The sequence below is a fragment of the Salvelinus namaycush genome, chromosome 11, assembly GCF_016432855.1.
Source record: "Salvelinus namaycush isolate Seneca chromosome 11, SaNama_1.0, whole genome shotgun sequence".
Classification (NCBI taxonomy): domain Eukaryota; kingdom Metazoa; phylum Chordata; class Actinopteri; order Salmoniformes; family Salmonidae; genus Salvelinus; species Salvelinus namaycush.
Genome location: NC_052317.1, coordinates 41,578,689 through 41,599,532, shown reverse-complemented (window position 1 = coordinate 41,599,532; position 20,844 = coordinate 41,578,689). Strand labels below are relative to the sequence as shown.

The 20,844-nt window shown below is 46.4% G+C and overlaps 1 protein-coding gene across 1 annotated transcript in view; it reads right to left on the bottom strand.

Moving 5' to 3' along the window:
• Nucleotides 1-20,844, bottom strand: part of LOC120055420 (receptor-type tyrosine-protein phosphatase F-like) — a 218,477-nt gene that overhangs the window by 154,948 nt on the left and 42,685 nt on the right. The window contains exon 3 of the mRNA XM_039003282.1: nt 16,877-17,018. Coding sequence (XP_038859210.1) covers nt 16,877-17,018 — 142 coding nt within the window. The remainder of the gene's footprint in view (nt 1-16,876; nt 17,019-20,844) is intronic.

Here is a 20,844-nt window from a genome sequence, read left to right as displayed (position 1 = left end):
TGGTTTCTCCTCTAAACTCTCTCCTCTCCTCACCTCTAAACTCTCTCCTCTCCTCACCTCTCCTCTAAACTCTCTCCTCACCTCTCCTCTAAACTCTCTCCTCTCCTCTCCTCTAAACTCTCTCCTCTCCTCACCTCTCCTCTAAACTCTCTCCTCTCCTCACCTCTCCTCTAAACTCTCTCCTCACCTCTCCTCTAAACTCTCTCCTCTCCTCACCTCTCCTCTAAACTCTCTCCTCTCCTCACCTCTCCTCTAAACTCTCTCCTCTCCTCACCTCTCCTCTCCTCTCCTCTAAACTCTCTCCTCTCCTCACCTCTCCTCTAAACTCTCTCCTCTCCTCTCCTCTCCTCTCCTCTAAACTCTCTCCTCTCCTCACCTCTCCTCTAAACTCTCTCCTCTCCTCACCTCTCCTCTAAACTCTCTCCTCTCCTCACCTCTCCTCTAAACTCTCTCCTCTCCTCACCTCTCCTCTAAACTCTCTCCTCTCCTCACCTCTCCTCTCCTCTCCTCTCCTCTCCTCTAAACTCTCTCCTCTCCTCACCTCTCCTCTAAACTCTCTCCTCTCCTCTAAACTCTCTCCTCTCCTCACCTCTCCTCTAAACTCTCTCCTCTCCTCACCTCTCCTCTAAACTCTCTCCTCTCCTCACAACTCTCTCCTCTCCTCACAACTCTCTCCTCTCCTCACCTCTCCTCTAAACTCTCTCCTCTCCTCACCTCTCCTCTAAACTCTCTCCTCTCCTCACCTCTCCTCTAAACTCTCTCCTCACCTCACCTCTCCTCTAAACTCTCTCCTCTCCTCACCTCTCCTCTAAACTCTCTCCTCTCCTCACCTCTCCTCTAAACTCTCTCCTCTCCTCACCTCTCCTCTAAACTCTCTCCTCTCCTCACCTCTCCTCTAAACTCTCTCCTCTCCTCACCTCTCCTCTAAACTCTCTCCTCTCCTCACCTCTCCTCTAAACTCTCTCCTCTCCTCTAAACTCTCTCCTCTCCTCACCTCTCCTCTAAACTCTCTCCTCTCCTCACCTCTCCTCTAAACTCTCTCCTCTCCTCACCTCTCCTCTAAACTCTCTCCTCTCCTCACCTCTCCTCTAAACTCTCTCCTCTCCTCACCTCTCCTCTAAACTCTCTCCTCTCCTCACCTCTCCTCTAAACTCTCTCCTCTCCTCACCTCTCCTCTAAACTCTCTCCTCTCCTCACCTCTCCTCTAAACTCTCTCCTCTCCTCACCTCTCCTCTAAACTCTCTCCTCTCCTCACCTCTCCTCTAAACTCTCTCCTCTCCTCACCTCTCCTCTAAACTCTCTCCTCTCCTCACCTCTCCTCTAAACTCTCTCCTCTCCTCACCTCTCCTCTAAACTCTCTCCTCTCCTCACCTCTCCTCTAAACTCTCTCCTCTCCTCACCTCTCCTCTAAACTCTCTCCTCTCCTCACCTCTCCTCTAAACTCTCTCCTCTCCTCACCTCTCCTCTAAACTCTCTCCTCTCCTCACCTCTCCTCTAAACTCTCTCCTCTCCTCACCTCTCCTCTAAACTCTCTCCTCTCCTCACCTCTCCTCTAAACTCTCTCCTCTCCTCACCTCTCCTCTAAACTCTCTCCTCTCCTCTCCTCTAAACTCTCTCCTCTCCTCACCTCTCCTCTAAACTCTCTCCTCTAAACTCTCTCCTCTCCTCACCTCTCCTCTAAACTCCCTCCCCTCCTCCTCGCCCCTCTCCTCTCCTCTCCTCCCCTTCTCTCCTCGCCTCTCCTCCTCTCCTCTCACTTCTTCTCCTCTCCTCTACCCTAAACTCAAACTCCTAACCAAAGAAACGCGAATGAGCCAAGACCAGAGACCAGAGACCAGAGACAAGAGACCAGATACCAGATACCAGAGACCAGACACCAGAGAAGAGACCAGAGACCAGACACCAGACACCCAGACATACAACAAACCATTGCTGCTTGTTGTGAATGGTTTGTAAAGGAGAGAGGGAAGATAAGGGAAGTATAATAAGATTGTGTGTGTGTGTGTGTGTGTGTGTGTGTGTGTGTGTGTGTGTGTGTGTGTGTGTGTGTGTGTGTGTGTGTGTGTGTGTGTGTGTGTGTGTGTGTGTGTGTGTGTAATGAGTGTGTGTAATGAGATTTCAAGCCTGTTGATCCAGTCAGGATGTTGTCTGTCTGTACACGATCCTCCACGCCCGGAATTTTCTGATATTTATTACACTCACATTGTGTCGCAGTCATTTCTGCCTCTGTCTGTCTGTGTGTGTGTGTGTGTGGCAGTCAACAAACAGCCGGGGACCGTAATACACAACGCCAACAAATAAACAGGTATTTTCCAAACCGCTGGCACCCTAATCTGTTTACTGAATATACAGGAAGGATTCTTCTAGATTTATGTTTTACAACAGGTGATGGCCAATCAGTGTTGTCATTGTGTTTGCAGTAATTACCTGGCTGTTTACGTGTCAGAGAGAGAGAACCAGGGTCAAGTTCATTTGGGCATGCAAACGGAAAACATTTTCAAAAAATAAACATATTTTTGAGGGGATAAATCCAGTTATTCCTTCTCTGTTTCAGTTTGTTTTCTTGTGTTTGATGCCTAATGAACACGACCCTGTACTGAACACCAGGTCAATAACAAGGACAGAACACACCAGATTATTATGGTCACAGTCTGTAATTCAGTATCGGCTGAAAGGTCATTTCGGTGAGGCGCTTGTTTTGCTGTCCTGCTTAGACACCTTTTCATTTCATTTCATTCCTCACATATGTCTTGGCTGACCTTTCGAAGGAAAAATCTTCTGTTTCTAGGAATTAGAAGTATGAAATGAGACTGGTACAAGAGTTCAAACACAATGTGAGGAGTTCTATTCAGGATGACTATGACAGGATAGTCCAGTAACTAGCAGTGAGTTCTATTCAGGATGACTATGACAGGATAGTCCAGTAACTAGCAGTGAGTTCTATTCAGGATGACTATGACAGGATAGTCCAGTAACGAGCAGTCTTACATCAGCACATTGATTCCGCCTGCACTAATCTGGCTTGTATCTGATGTCTCGTGTCTCGTGTCTCGTGTCTCGTATCTCATATCTCGTGTCTCGTATCTCGTATCGAATGCTAATGGGATAGATCAAAAGTAGTCTGCCATGACATAGATTACCCAGAGAAGATTACCTAGGTGACATTGTCTGCTGAGACTGCCAGGACAGATTACCCAGAGAAGGTTACCTAGGTGACATCGTCTGCTGAGACTGCCATGACATAGATTACCTAGAGAAGGTTACCTAGGTGACATCGTCTGCTGAGACTGCCATGACAGATTACCCAGAGAAGGTTACCTAGGTGACATCGTCTGCTGAGACTGCCATGACATAGATTACCTAGAGAAGATTACCTAGGTGACATCGTCTGCTGAGACTCCCATGACACAGATTACCTAGAGAAGGTTACCTAGGTGACATCGTCTGCTGAGACTGCCAGGACAGATTACCTAGAGAAGGTTACCTAGGTGACATCGTCTGCTGAGACTGCCAGGACAGATTACCTAGAGAAGGTTACCTAGGTGACATCGTCTGCTGAGACTGCCATGACAGATTACCCAGAGAAGGTTACCTAGGTGACATCGTCTGCTGAGACTGCCATGACATAGATTACCTAGAGAAGATTACCTAGGTGTCATCGTCTGCTGAGACTGCCAGGACAGATTACCTAGAGAAGGTTACCTAGGTGACATCGTCTGCTGAGACTGCCATGACAGATTACCCAGAGAAGGTTACCTAGGTGACATCGTCTGCTGAGACTGCCATGACATAGATTACCTAGAGAAGATTACCTAGAGAAGATTACCTAGAGAAGGTTACCTAGGTGACATCGTCTGCTGAGACTGCCATGACATAGATTACATAGAGAAGATTACCTAGAGAAGATTACCTAGAGAAGGTTACCTAGGTGACATTGTCTGCTGAGACTGCCATGACACAGATTACCTAGAGAAGGTTACCTAGGTGATATCGTCTGCTGAGACTGCCATGACATAGATTACCTAGAGAAGGTTACCTAGGTGACATCGTCTGCTGAGACTGCCATGACACAGATTACCTAGAGAAGGTTACCTAGGTGACATCGTCTGCTGAGACTGCCATGACAGATTACCCAGAGAAGGTTACCTAGGTGACATCGTCTGCTGAGACTGCCATGACATAGAGAAAATTACCCAGAGAAGGTTACCTAGGTGACATCGTCTGCTGAGACTGCCATGACATAGATTACCTAGAGAAGGTTACCTAGGTGACATCGTCTGCTGAGACTGCCATGACACAGATTACCTAGAGAAGGTTACCTAGGTGACATCGTCTGCTGAGACTGCCATGACAGATTACCCAGAGAAGGTTACCTAGGTGACATCGTCTGCTGAGACTGCCATGACATAGATTACCCAGAGAAGGTTACCTAGGTGACATCGTCTGCTGAGACTGCCATGACATAGATTACCTAGAGAAGGTTACCTAGGTGACATCGTCTGCTGAGACTGCCATGACACAGATTACCTAGAGAAGGTTACCTAGGTGACATCGTCTGCTGAGACTGCCATGACACAGATTACCTAGAGAAGGTTACCTAGGTGACATCGTCTGCTGAGACTGCCATGACAGATTACCCAGAGAAGGTTACCTAGGTGACATCGTCTGCTGAGACTGCCATGACATAGATTACCCAGAGAAGGTTACCTAGGTGACATCGTCTGCTGAGACTGCCATGACATAGATTACCTAGAGAAGGTTACCTAGGTGACATCGTCTGCTGAGACTGCCATGACACAGATTACCTAGAGAAGGTTACCTAGGTGACATCGTCTGCTGAGACTGCCATGACAGATTACCCAGAGAAGGTTACCTAGGTGACATCGTCTGCTGAGACTGCCATGACATAGATTACCCAGAGAAGGTTACCTAGGTGACATCGTCTGCTGAGACTCCCATGACAGATTACCCAGAGAAGGTTACCTAGGTGACATCGTCTGCTGAGACTGCCATGACAGATTACCCAGAGAAGGTTACCTAGGTGACATCGTCTGCTGAGACTGCCATGACATAGATTACCCAGAGAAGGTTACCTAGGTGACATCGTCTGCTGAGACTGCCATGACAGATTACCCAGAGAAGGTTACCTAGGTGACATCGTCTGCTGAGACTCCCATGACAGATTACCCAGAGAAGGTTACCTAGGTGACATCGTCTGCTGAGACTCCCATGACAGATTACCTAGAGAAGGTTACCTAGGTGACATCGTCTGCTGAGACTGCCATGACAGATTACCTAGAGAAGGTTACCTAGGTGACATCGTCTGCTGAGACTCCCATGACAGATTACCCAGAGAAGGTTACCTAGGTGACATCGTCACCCAATGCTAACATTATTCAGAGTTTTCATGAAGCAGCTGGTCCTCTTTACGGGTCACTGCAGTAATATTAGTAGTAGACTTCCCGAGTCAGCTGCTGTGCTCAGCTGACCCGATGATACGATCACGGAGAAACATGCTGATCTACAGACTGATTTCTGACAACAGTCAGCTTCTCTTAATTGTGGCACTGCACGTCTACAACTTCAGGGACATTTAAACAGGCTAAGCAAGCTTTTTCTGGTCAGTGAAGGAAGAGACATCTTGGTACAACAGTTACAGGAGCTACACAGCTGATCAGGTCTCTGCCTGGCGACCACAACGTTTGTAATAATATATAGTTATTCTATTCCTATTTCATTTCATGGAGAGTCGTACGAGAGCGCTGTGACATAAAACATGTGGAACTATGTTTACATTTTCAGAATGGCAGATGCTCAATATTCAAATTTGAATATTAGTTCCAACGACCTACAAGACAGATCGGGTTCAGGTTAGGAGCGTCACGGAGGATTTACGCCCTCTGACGTGAGACACGAAGTAACGAGAGGAACAACGTTCCTTCAATAATCCTTCAACATTCCTTCAACAATCCTTTAACGTTCCTCCAACAATCCTTCAATAATCCTTCAATAATCCTTCAACAATCCTTCAACAATCATTCAACGTTCCTCCAACAATCCTTCAACAATCATTCAACAATCCTTCAACAATCATTCAACGTTCCTCCAACAATCCTTCAACGTTCCTCCAACAATCCTTCAATAATCCTTCAACAATCTTTCAACAATCATTCAACGTTCCTCCAACAATCCTTCAACAATCCTTCAACGTTCCTCCAATAATCCTTCAATAATCCTTCAACAATCTTTCAACAATCCTTCAACAATCATTCAACGTTCCTCCAACAATCCTTCAACAATCCTTCAACAATCATTCAACGTTCCTCCAACAATCCTTCAACAATCTTTCAACATTCTTTCAACATTCCTTCAACAATCATTCAACGTTCCTCCAACAATCCTTCAACGTTCCTCCAACAATCCTCCCACAATCCTCCAGAAAGGACAGAGCGTTGTGAAGGAGACGTTCTGTCGATGAGTGGGCACTTTTGAACCAATCGTAGTTCTACATCCTGGATCTTTCAACACTACCTGTCGTGACTCACTATGTTTGTCCCAAACTGCACCCTATCCCCTATGTAGTGCACTACTCTTGACCAGAGCCTACATAGAGAATAGGGTGCCATTTGGGAGAAAGCCCTATGACACACCCAGTATTATCAAACAGGAAGGAGTAGGAGGCAGGCCACTCTGATGCCTCGTGCTTTTCTAGCGAAGCTTCCTTTGCCTCCTCCAGAACCCCAGAAGGCTGGAATCTCTAACAGTTACATTCCAATATGAAAGGTGGCTATAAGTGTTAGTGAATTAAAGGTTTTAGCTCAGCAGAGAAAGAGGCATATTCATTAATAACTAATTATGATTATTTAATATTCAGGATAATTAATCGCTTATTGTGCCAATCCAATCCCATTCTGTGGGACATTCATCTGGTAATAGAGGGTAGAGAGAGAGGCAGTCCTTTCAGAGAGTCACTGCTCAGTTAAAGTGAATTCGACAGATCAAACAACCAAATACAGACTTACAGAACAAACGGTGTGTGTGTATCTAGCATATCAGAGAGACAGAGAGAGAGAGAGAGAGACAGAGAGACAGAGAGACAGAGAGACAGAGAGACAGAGAGACAGAGAGAGAGAGAGAGAGACAGAGAGAGAGAGAGAGAGAGAGACAGAGAGACAGAGAGACAGAGAGACAGAGAGACAGAGAGAGAGAGAGAGAGAGAGAGAGAGAGAGAGAGAGAGAGAGAGAGAGAGAGAGAGAGAGACAGAGATAGAGGGAGAGAGAGAGAGGAGAGAGAGAGAGAGAGGAGAGAGAGAGAGAGAGAGAGGAGAGAGAGAGACAAAGAGAGATAGAAGAGAGACAAAGAGAGAGAGGAGAGAGAGAAAGAGAGAGAGAGCGAGAGAGAGAGAGTAGAGAGAGAGAGTAGAGAGAGAGATAGAGAGAGTGAGAGTGAGAGAGACAGAGAGAGAGAGAGAGAGAGAGTTTTTGAGTTTTTATAAAACCTTTATTTTATACTCAAGTGTTAACATAAATAATGACACACTGCCTTTTCATAAATGATACAACAAATGTAATTCCTAAAACAAAATAAATAAAAATAAAAATACAAAAGAACATATACATTCAACTTATTTCATCAACAAAAAATAATTCCCCCTCCTCTACAAAACAAAGCACTCCTTCGTAGGCCCACTTCTCCTCAAACAATGGGAGATCTTTTACAGCTGAGAAGAACTCAAAATCCACTTTTATTCTTGCTTTCACTAATCCTTTAAAAACACATCTTACATCCTGCCCATATCCCGTTTCTATCTTATGTTTCCTACTCAGAAAAATTGACATCTTAGCTTGTCCCAAAATAAAATTTAACAGTTGACATTTTCTTTTCTGTTGCTTACTATATTGAAACCCCAAAATAAAAACAGTATTATTGAAAATCTCCCCTACAGCTTTAAACAAAGATTCCATCATTTCCAATAGAGGTTTTATCCTCTCACACTCCATAAAACAGTGAAAAATGGTTTCTCTTATATTACAAAAAGGACATCCATCTCTAACATCTGAGTTAATAACAGATACAAAAGCATTAACTGCAATGATGCCATGTAAAACCCTCCATTGCATATCACCAGTACCCTTTTGTAACGGTGGTTTGTACAGTGCTCTCCATGCTGGCTTTACCTTGTCATCAATTCCCAATTTTACCCTCCATGGAGTGTCTTTTCTATTTTTCAATTTATCTTTATTCAACACCTTGACACACCCCCTATACAAGTCCTTCCCATTCACCTCATCCAAACCCACCTCCTCCAACCCTCTCAAATCCAGCAATACCGCCTTTCTTTCTGACTCTGGGATATTTGGTGTAATCCCTAGTCTTGGAAATGAGACGTCTTCATCTTGTACCTTCTTCTTGTGGCTATTAAGCATACCCCACTCTTCCGCTGACAGAGCCTTCCTGCAGCTTCCCAGCATTTGTCCGACAATCCTTTCCGACCTCACCCCCAAATGTTCAGCCACCCGTCTTCCATCCATTAAGGCGGGCCCAGCCATGGCCATTAACTGTTTTAAGGTGATGATTTTGCCCTTCACCAGAATCTTGGAGAAATGTGGAACAGCTGCAGTTGTACAATCCAGTCTTGCCCCATACACCAGAGGTTCCTCCAACAGCTAATACACTGACTCCGCTGAAGTTCGTCTGGACACCTTCATTATGCTCCACACTCTGAGAAGACCTCTGTAAAACGGAGGTACTCCCTCCCTAGAAATCTGGCTACTATCAACCAGAAATAAAGCCTTCTTTAAACCTAATCCTCCAACCCTCTGTAATACAAGACCTGCCACCCCTCTCCACACCACATTTTCCGGTCCATAAAGCAACCTTTGAATAAACTGAAACCGGAAAGCAGCAGCCCTACTAGCAAGATGTACAAGACCTTGTCCCCCCTCCTCTTTTGACAAATACAACACACTTTGTGGAACCCAGTGATATTTATCCCAAAAGAAATCCACAATAATTGCCTGTATCTTAGCTAGAAGGCCAGATGGTGGTTCTAAAACTGACAACCGATGCCATAGTGCAGAGGCAATCACATTGTTAACTATAATAGTTCGCCCCCTATATGACATACGAGATAGCAACCAACGCCATCTCCTCATTCTCCCTTCCACCATTTCAACCACCCCAATCCAATTTTTTTCCATAATCCCCTCATCTCCTAGGTACACTCCAAGATACTTAAAACCTCCCTTACACCATTCCAGCCCCCCTGGCAAAGCCATGATCCCTCCAGACCATTCTCCAATCTGTAAAGCACAACTCTTTTCCCAATTTACCTTTGCAGAGGATATTCCCCTAAAACGATCAACCATTAGACTCAAACTATCCACCTCCGCTTGATTTTTCACTAAAACAACTACATCATCAGCATAGGCTGAGAGACGAATAGGAGGAATATCCTCTGAAAGGTACACCCCTTCAATGCGACTTCTAATGCTATTTAGTAGTGGCTCTATAGCAATGGCATATAACATCCCTGATAAAGAACATCCCTGCCTAATACCTCTACACACTTTAAAAGGAGCACTCAAACCACCGTTAACTTTCAATACACTTTCAATGTCACCATATATCACCTTTATCATGGCAATAAAACCAGAGCTGAACCCAAACGCCTCAAACGTGTGCCATAAATATTGATGTTCAACTCGGTCAAATGCCTTTTCCTGATCAATTGAAATTAGACCAGCATCCAACCCAATAGCCCTAGAGACGTCCAAAAAATCACGAATCAGAGAAATGTTATCCCCTATCTGCCTGCCAGGAACACAGTAGGACTGGTCCGTATGTATGATTTGCCCCATCACCTCCCTCAGCCTGTTGGACAAAGCCTTGGACAGGATCTTATAATCAGTGCACAATAAAGCCACCGGCCTCCAGTTCTTCACCTCCCTAGGGTCACCCTTTTTGGGCAGTAGGGTGAGGACAGCCCTTCTGCAGCTTATTGGTAGTAACCCTCCGGTTAAACTATCATTAACTACTGCTAGCCAATCCTCTCCCAACATAGCCCAAAAAGACTTAAAAAAGTCAACGGGAAGCCCATCAATGCCTGGTGCTCTTCCATTTTCCATGCCTTCTAATGCAGTGTATAGCTCCTGCAAAGACAATGGTTGCTCAAGCTCAACCTGAGCTTCTGCAGCCACCTGTGGGAGCCCATCAAGGAACTGCTGTGTCACTGTTTTATCCTCTTTGTACTCACACTTGTAGAGCTCAGCATAGAACTCTACTGCCCTCTTTCTAATTTCACTAGGGCTATTGAGCTCTTGTCCAACAGCTGATTTGAGACAATGAATAATTTTTCTTTGTCCATTCTTTTTCTCTAAACCAAAGAAAAATTTGGATGAGGCATCCATTTCAGAGATTCCCTGAAACTTACTTCTCACCAATGCCCCCTGTGCTCTGATACCCAGCAGGTCTGCCAATGCAGCTTTTTTCCTCTTGAGGGCCTGAGTATGGCCTCGATCTCCTGTGGTCTCACCCAACGTCATGAGTTCCACTATTTCAAACTCTAGGGCTTTCATTGATCTGGTGATATCCTTGGTGACATTCCTCGTGTATTGATTACAGAATTGTTGAATCTGGATTTTCCCTATATCCCACCACTGTTGAAGGGATACAAAACTGGCCTTTTGAGACCTCCACCTTTCCCAGAAAAAACTAAAACATTTCCTGAAGTGAGCATCACTCAATAAAGTTATATTAAAATGCCAGTATGCGCTTTTGGGTTTTACATCGTTAATGAACACCACCTCTGTTATTAAACAATGATCAGAAAATCCCACTGGGGTTATCACACTTGATTTACAGACCTGAGATTGATGCTCAAAACAATAAAACCTATCTAACCTGGCCATAGAGATGGTGTTCTCTCTCACATGCGCCCAGGTGTACTGCCTTGTGCTTCCATGTTGACTCCGCCAAATATCACACAGTTCATGTGTTACAATGAGGCGTTTTAAAAACTTCCTTGAGGCTATATGAGGTTCTTGGTGATTTCTATCTAAATCGCTGACTGTGCAGTTAAAGTCCCCAGCAATAAATAAATAATCTTCATTGTTACATTTCTCAATGGTATTTGATAATGTCTCTAAAAAACATACCCTCTCAACTGCCACCACTGGGGCATATACATTTATCAGACACATAGTGATGTTTTCATACCTTGCTCTAACTTTTAATAACCTCCCCTCAACTACCTCTTCAACCTCATATGACAAAGGCAAAAACCCTCTTGAGAACAATATAGCCACACCCCCACTTTTTGAGTTTTTATGACTACACACCACTGTCCCCCCCCACTCCTGTTGCCACATAACTTCATTTTCCAAATTACTATGCGTTTCTTGTAGAAAATTTATGTCACTTCCCTTTCCCCTAATTAACTCATACACTATTGCTCTTTTTTTACCATCTCTTGCCCCATTTACGTTTAAAGAAGAAATCTTAAAACTGCTCATGGATGAAAAAAATATACAGAGGAAGATACAGACACCACATCTCTTTACAGAGTTAAAACTGCAACTGAACTCTTTCATTTTCTTTAGAATTTACATCACTTATCACTCTCGTGACCACTTTCTTGAGTCTAGCAATTTCAGGGCTTGTCAAACCTCCCCCTGTAATTTTTGACATCAGAAACTTTGCTGATTCAATAAACAATTCACTTTCAGGGAAAAAATCAGTTATATTATAATCCTGCATATATTTCTTCCCTTTTGTCAACTTCAAAAATTGACATACCTTCTTAATCCCATACCTCCCTTCCACCCCAGTTATCTCGCTATTTTGTTGTGACGCGTCAGATGACTCACTCTCGCTATCCTCCCCAGAAGAAAACTCCACCATCTCTACAACCTGTTCATCCTCAACTGATTTATCAATCTCTACCTTCCTCTTAGAATTAGACCCTTCACCACCCCTTAAATTCTTCCTTTTACTCCTCGGTACTTTGAAAACAGCTGCTTCCTTTTCCGTTATTTCAATCTCCTCTTTATCTCCAATTTCATTTTCCAGCACCACCTCAGCGACGGCAGTCGCCATCTCACCTACTGCTTCCCCTCCCTCTTTGTTCTGATCTACCACAATTGCCCCCTTATCCACAATGCCTTCCTCTCCTACTTTTCCAACCACATCTGCCCACCTTCTCCGTTCCCCTGCACCCTTAGCATGTTCATCCCTTCGCGTTGATGCTTTAGCTGCACCATCACTAGAGCTACTACCAGGCTCTGCGCGCTCATTCTCGGGACAACTACGCACCAAATGCCCCTCTCTTCCACAACCAAAACATTTCATTGATTCAGTAGAAGCGTAAAAAACATAATCAAATCCATCAATCTTAAAACTGAACGCTAAATTCAGTTCATCTACGTCCTTTTTTAAGATCATATGCACTTGCCTCCTATGAGTCACGACATGTTTCAGCAACGGAGATTTGCATCCAAACAGAACCTTCTTTATTGTAGATACAATTTGACCATGACGAGATAACTCTCGCTCCAACACTTCATCTCTAACAAATGGTGGTACGTTAGACAATATAACTTTCTTCGCCGGATTCATAAGCGGAAATACCGGCGTCTGTGTCTCCCGCAACACAACACCTCTCTCAACCATCGTATTCACCTTTTCAATGGAATCTAAGAATATCACTACTGCGCTATTCATCCTTGAGGCTGATTTGATGCTATCATACCCAATGATAGCACCCACAGCCAAGCTACATTCTTCCACTGAACACCCAGCCGCGGCAGGGATCTTTACCCCATTTCGCCTACTAAGTTTTTCAAACTCCAAACTTCCACGAGTGGCCATTGCAACCAGCCCCACCCGCTGGTTGTGCCCTCGCGAAAAACCAACCTCAACGATCCCACCACCTCTATACATGCTTAGTGATAGTTAGACAAGATACCCTTAAAACAACTAAACTAATCAATATATATATATATACATACCAAAAAACCCAATAGAGTGAAAAGATTTCCAGTCGCTCTCACAATCACTCCTGTTTGACGACTCACTCCCAGCATGCACTCCGACGAGAGAGAGAGAGAGAGAGAGAGAGAGAGACAGAGAGAGAGAGAGAGAGAGAGAGAGAGAAAGAGAGAGAGAGAGAGAGTAGAGAGAGAGAGAGAGAGAGAGAGAAAGAGAGAAAGAGAGAAAGAGAGAGAGCGAGAGAGAGAAAGAGACAGAGAGAGACAGAGAGAGAGAGAGAGAGAGAGACAGAGAGAGAGAGAGAGATGGACGAATAGATTATTTTGTTACAGTAAACCTCTAAACTCTCGTCTCTACCTGCAGACTTCCTCAATGAAAGCCTCTATATCATTACAAAAACACATTCGTGATCAGATACAACTGTCAGACTCATTGACCTGATTTAACAGTCCACTGGGGTCACACATGAATTCATGATTTACACACCAGTAGGCTACATGTTGTTTATGAGTGACATCAGTCCCAAACAGCACCCTAAACCCTATATAGGGCACTACTTTACACCAGGGCCCATAGGGAGAATGGTGCCATCACAGGCCATGTCTGCTTTTTACACTAAATTACTAGATGTCTGATTCTGAGTTTTTTTTCTCATTCATCTCAACGTTTTCACGTTTGGCTCATGTCATGACTCACGTTACCAGTATTAACACACACACACACACACACACACACACACACACACACACACACACACACACACACACACACACACACACACACACACACACACACACACACACACACACACACACACACACACACACACACAGAGAGACACAGAGAGAGACACAGAGAGAGACACAGAGAGAGACACTCACACACACACAGACACACACACACGCAGAGACACACAGAGAGAGACACTCACACACACACAGACACACACACACACAGAGACACATACACACACAGAGAGACACACACACACACACACACACAGAGAGACACACACACACACACACACACACACACACACACACACACAGAGAGAGAGACACACACACACACAAACACACACACCTATGCCATTGTGCAAAGGAAAGTAATAACACTTCTCTCTTCACTATGAAAGACCCTCCAGCCAGACAAGACCACACGATGATGTCATCCAATACATGTCTGACTGGGACGGACAAGAAACGAGACTTGAAGCTGGCTTACAAGAAGCTATATTTAAATAAAATAGATCCTTTTTCGTGTGGGAACACACCTATTTCCTATGGGCCCTGGTAAAAAACGAGTGCACTGTATAGGGTTTAGGGTGGGACTAGGGAGGTAGACAGAAAACAACCGACTTCAGATAGCTCCATTCATCTTAACCATTACCCCAGGACAACGGACATCTTAACCATTACCCCAGGACAACGGACATCTTAACCATTACCCCAGGACAACGGACATCTTAACCATTACCCCAGGACAACGGACATCTTAACCATTACCCCAGGACAACGGACATCTTAACCATTACCCCAGGACAACGGACATCTTAACCATTACCCCAGGACAACGGACATCTTAACCATTACCCCAGGACAACGGACATCTTAACCATTACCCCAGGACAACGGACAGGTTAACCATTACCCCAACGGACTGACAACGGACTGTTCAAACCTCCATTTGGTGGACAGACAACATGCAATGGCTGTACTGTTACCTAGGACACAGCAGAATAACACCTTGGGCAGTCTGTATGAGGACACAGCAGTCAACCACCTTGGGCAGTCTGTATGAGGACACAGCAGTCAACCACCTTGGGGTGTCTGTATGAAGACACAGCAGTCTAACACCTTGGGACGTTTGTATGAGGACACAGCAGTCTAACACCTTGGGGTGTCTGTATGAGGACACAGCAGTCTAACACCTTGGGGTGTCTGTATGAGGACACAGCAGAATAACACCTTGGGGTGTCTGTATGAGGACACAGCAGAATAACACCTTGGGGTGTCTGTATGAGGACACAGCAGTCTAACACCTTGGGGTGTCTGTATGAGGACACAGCAGAATAACACCTTGGGGTGTCTGTATGAGGACACAGCAGTCTAACACTTTGGGGTGTCTGTATGAGGACACAGCAGTCTAACACCTTGGGGTGTCTGTATGAGGACACAGCAGTCTAACACCTTGGGGTGTCTGTATGAGGACACAGCAGTCTAACACCTTGGGGTGTCTGTATGAGGACACAGCAGAATAACACCTTGGGGTGTCTGTATGAGGACACAGCAGAATAACACCTTGGGGTGTCTGTATGAGGACACAGCAGTCAACCTCCTTGGGGTGTCTGTATGAGGACACAGCAGTCTAACACCTTGGGCAGTCTGTATGAGGACACAGCAGTCAACCTCCTTGGGCAGTCTGTATGAGGACACAGCAGTCAACCACCTTGGGCAGTCTGTATGAGGACACAGCAGTCAACCTCCTTGGGCAGTCTGTATGAGGACACAGCAGTCAACCACCATGGGCAGTCTGTATGAGGACACAGCAGTCAACCTCCTTGGGCAGTCTGTATGAGGACACAGCAGTCAACCTCCTTGGGCAGTCTGTATGAGGACACAGCAGTCAACCTCCTTGGGCAGTCTGTATGAGGACACAGCAGTCAACCTCCTTGGACAGTCTGTATGAGGACACAGCAGTCAACCTCCTTGGGCAGTCTGTATGAGGACACAGCAGTCAACCACCTTGGGCAGTCTGTATGAGGACACAGCAGTCTAACACCTTGGGACGTTTGTATGAGGACACAGCAGTCTAACACTTTGGGGTGTCTGTATGAGGACACAGCAGTCAACCACCTTGGGCAGTCTGTATGAGGACACAGCAGTCAACCACCTTGGGGTGTCTGTATGAGGACACAGCAGTCAAACACCTTGGGCAGTCTGTATGAGGACACAGCAGTCAACCACCTTGGGCAGTCTGTATGAGGACACAGCAGTCAACCACCTTGGGCAGTCTGTATGAGGACACAGCAGTCAACCACCTTGGGCAGTCTGTATGAGGACACAGCAGTCAACCACCTTGGGCAGTCTGTATGAGGACACAGCAGTCAACCACCTTGGGCAGTCTGTATGAGGACACAGCAGTCAACCACCTTGGGCAGTCTGTATGAGGACACAGCAGTCAAAGCATAACATTGCCCCCTGGGTTGACAAATGTTTCTGTATGAATTACAGAGATCACACAGACCCATAAAGAATTTGAAAACAAATCAAACATTGATAAACTCCCATATCTGTTAGGCGAAATACCGCAGTGTGACGTCACAGCAGCATTTGTGACCCGTTGCCATGAGAAAAGGGCAACCAGAGGAACACAAACAACATTGTAAATACAACCTATATGTATCTGTTAATTTATCTTCCCTTTTCATGGTCTGTTCCATTTACTTTGGCAATGTAAACATATGGTTCTCATGCCAATAAAGCCCTTTGATTTGAATTGAGAGAGAGATACAGAGAGACAGAGAGAAATACAGAGAGAGAGAGAGAGAGACACAGAGAGAGACACAGAGAGAAATACAGAGAGAAATACAGAGAGAGAGAGAGAGAGAGACAGAGAGACAGAGACAGAGAGAGAGAGAGAGAGAGAGAGACAGACAGACACAGAGAGACAGAGAGACAGAGAGAGAGAGATAGAGACAGAGAGACAGAGAGAGAGAGAGAGAGACACACAGAGAGAAATACAGAGAGAAATACAGAGAAAAATACAGAGAGACAGAGAGAGAGAGAGAGAGAGAGAGAGAGAGAGAGAGAGAGACAGGGAGAGAGAGAAAGCTTTTGAGACACACAGAAAGACAGCTTAACAGAGAGAGACTAGGAGACCTCTTACCTTCTAGCACGGTGAGTTTGGCACTAGTGTTGATCTCGCCACCACTGTTGGCGGCAGTACACTCGTATATGGCCTCGTCTCTGTGTGTCCTCAGCGGCTGGATCCTCAGCACAGACCCACAACCATCATCAAAGTCAATCACCTGACAGAGACACACACACACAGGAGGCATGAGATAGTGTGTTTTAACTGCTCTAGTCAGCGGAGACTGGTGTCACTTTAAATCAGAGGAAAGGCTGATTGATGGAATAGAATGATGGAACCACATCAAACACAAAAAACATCCATTTCATGAGATACGGGGGTGTCTTTACTAGTATATATTACACATCATTACGGCTCAAATGAGAGATAGAAGAGAGAGAGAGAGAGAGAGAGAGGGAGGGAGGTAGAGAGAGAGAGAGAGAGGGAGGTAGAGAGAGAGGTAGAGAGAGAGAGAGAGGGAGGTAGAGAGAGAGAGAGAGAGAGAGAGAGAGAGATGTAGATAGAGATGAGGAGGAGGTAAAAACAAGGGATGGTGGATGGTGGAGATGGTGGATGGTGGTGATGGTGGATAGTGGTGATGGTGGATGGTGGATGGTGGAGATGGTGGATGGTGGATGGTAGAGATGGTGGATGGTAGAGATGGTGGATGGTAGAGATGGTGGATGGTAGAGATGGTGGATGGTAGAGATGGTGGATGGTAGAGATGGTGGATGGTGGATGGTAGAGATGGTGGATGGTAGAGATGGTGGATGGTGGAGATGGTGGAGATGGTGGATGGTAGAGATGGTGGAGATGGTGGATGGTAGAGATGGTGGATGGTAGATGGTAGAGATGGTGGATGGTAGAGATGGTGGAGATGGTAGAGATGGTAGAGATGGTGGATGGTGGAGATGGTGGAGATGGTGGATGGTAGAGATGGTGGATGGTAGAGATGGTGGATGGTGGAGATGGTGGAGATGGTGGAGATGGTGGATGGTAGAGATGGTGGAGATGGTGGATGGTAGAGATGGTGGATGGTAGAGATGGTGGATGGTAGAGATGGTGGATGGTAGAGATGGTGGATGGTAGAGATGGTGGATGGTAGAGATGGTGGATGGTAGAGATGGTGGATGGTGGATGGTAGAGATGGTGGATGGTAGAGATGGTGGATGGTGGATGGTAGAGATGGTGGATGGTGGATGGTAGAGATGGTGGAGATGGTGGATGGTAGAGATGGTGGATGGTGGAGATGGTGGATGGTGGTGATGGTGGATGGTGGTGATGGTGGATGGTGGAGATGGTGGATGGTAGAGATGGTAGAGATGGTGGATGGTAGAGATGGTGGATGGTAGAGATGGTGGATGGTAGAGATGGTGGATGGTAGAGATGGTGGATGGTGGTGATGGTGGATGGTGGAGATGGTGGATGGTGGAGATGGTGGATGGTGGAGATGGTGGATGGGGGAGATGGTGGAGATGGTGGATGGTAGAGATGGTGGATGGTAGAGATGGTGGATGGTGGAGATGGTGGATGGTAGAGATGGTGGAGATGGTGGATGGTAGAGATGGTGGATGGTAGAGATGGTGGATGGTAGAGATGGTGGATGGTGGTGATGGTGGAGATGGTGGATGGTGGAGATGGTGGATGGTGGAGATGGTGGATGGGGGAGATGGTGGATGGTAGAGATGGTGGATGGTGGAGATGGTGGAGATGGTGGAGATGGTGGATGGTAGAGATGGTGGATGGTGGTGATGGTGGATGGTGGAGATGGTGGATGGTGGAGATGGTGGATGGTGGAGATGGTGGATGGGGGAGATGGTGGATGGTAGAGATGGTGGATGGTGGAGATGGTGGATGGTAGAGATGGTGGATGGTAGAGATGGTGGATGGTAGAGATGGTAGAGATGGTGGATGGTAGAGATGGTGGATGGTGGATGGTAGAGATGGTGGATGGTGGAGATGGTGGATGGTAGAGATGGTGGATGGTAGAGATGGTGGATGGTAGAGATGGTGGATGGTAGAGATGGTGGAGATGGTGGATGGTGGAGATGGTGGAGATGGTGGATGGTAGAGATGGTGGATGGTAGAGATGGTGGATGGTAGAGATGGTGGATGGTAGAGATGGTGGATGGTAGAGATGGTGGATGGTAGAGATGGTGGATGGTGGAGATGGTGGAGATGGTGGATGGTAGAGATGGTGGATGGTGGTGATGGTGGAGATGGTGGAGATGGTGGATGGTGGAGATGGTGGATGGGGGAGATGGTGGATGGTAGAGATGGTGGATGGTGGAGATGGTGGAGATGGTGGATGGTAGAGATGGTGGATGGTGGTGATGGTGGATGGTGGAGATGGTGGAGATGGTGGATGGTAGAGATGGTGGATGGTAGAGATGGTGGATGGTAGAGATGGTGGAGATGGTGGATGGTAGAGATGGTGGATGGTGGAGATGGTGGAGATGGTGGATGGTAGAGATGGTGGATGGTGGTGATGGTGGAGATGGTGGATGGTGGAGATGGTGGATGGTGGAGATGGTGGATGGTGGAGATGGTGGAGATGGTGGATGGTAGAGATGGTGGATGGTGGAGATGGTGGATGGTAGAGATGGTGGATGGTAGAGATGGTGGATGGTGGAGATGGTGGATGGTGGAGATGGTGGATGGTGGATGGTAGAGATGGTGGATGGTAGAGATGGTGGATGGTAGAGATGGTGGATGGTAGAGATGGTAGAGATGGTGGATGGTAGAGATGGTGGATGGTAGAGATGGTAGAGATGGTGGATGGTAGAGATGGTGGATGGTGGATGGTAGAGATGGTAGATGGTGGATGGTAGAGATGGTGGATGGTAGAGATGGTGGATGGTAGAGATGGTGGATGGTGGATGGTAGAGATGGTGGATGGTAGAGATGGTAGAGATGGTGGATGGTGGAGATGGTGGATGGTAGAGATGGTAGAGATGGTGGATGGTAGAGATGGTGGATGGTGGATGGTAGAGATGGTGGATGGTAGAGATGGTGGATGGTAGAGATGGTGGATGGTGGAGATGGTGGATGGTAGAGATGGTAGAGATGGTGGATGGTAGAGATGGTGGATGGTGGATGGTAGAGATGGTGGATGGTAGAGATGGTGGATGGTAGAGATGGTGGAGATGGTGGTGATGGTGGATGGTAGAGATGGTGGATGATGGAGATGGTAGATGGTAGAGATAGTGGAGATGGTGGATGGTAGAGATGGTGGATGATGGTGATGGTGGATGGTAGAGATGGTGGATGGTGGAGATGGTGGATGGTAGAGATGGTGGATGATGGATAGTGGAGATGGTGGATGGTGGATAGTGGATGATGGATATGGTGGATGGTGGAGATGGTGAATGGTCGATGTGGAGATGGTGGATTATGGAGATGGTGGATGGTGGATAGTGGAGATGGTGGATAGTGGAGATGGTGGATGGTGGTGGAGACGGTGGATGATGGATGATGAAGATGGGGGATGGTGGAGATGGTGGAGATGGTGGAGATGATGGATGGTGGATGGTGATGGATGGTGGAGATGGTGGATGGTGGAGATGGTGTATGGTGTATGGTGGAGATGGTGGATGGTGGTGTGAGAAAAAGGAGGATAAGGCTGGTAGATGATAGATGAAAATACAGTAGATGAAGCTGCTGTATAGAGTGAGAGAAGGACATGAAAGAAGAGTTTGTGTGTGTGTGTGTGTGTGTGTGTGTGTGTGTGTGTGTGTGTCTGCATGTGTACTTTCATGCTGTGTGTGTGTGTGTGTGTGTATCCATCCCTATCTCCCTGTCTGTCTTTCTGCCTGTCTGTCTCCCTGTCTGCCTGTCTCCCTGCTAGTCTCCTTGCCTGTCTCCCTGTCTGTCTCCCTGTCTGTCTCCCTGTCTGTCTCCCTGTCTCCCTGTCTGTCTCCCTGTCTGTCTCCCTGTCTGTCTCCCTGTCTGTCTCCCTGTCTGTCTCCCTGCCTGTCTCCCTGCCTGTCTCCCTGCCTGTCTCC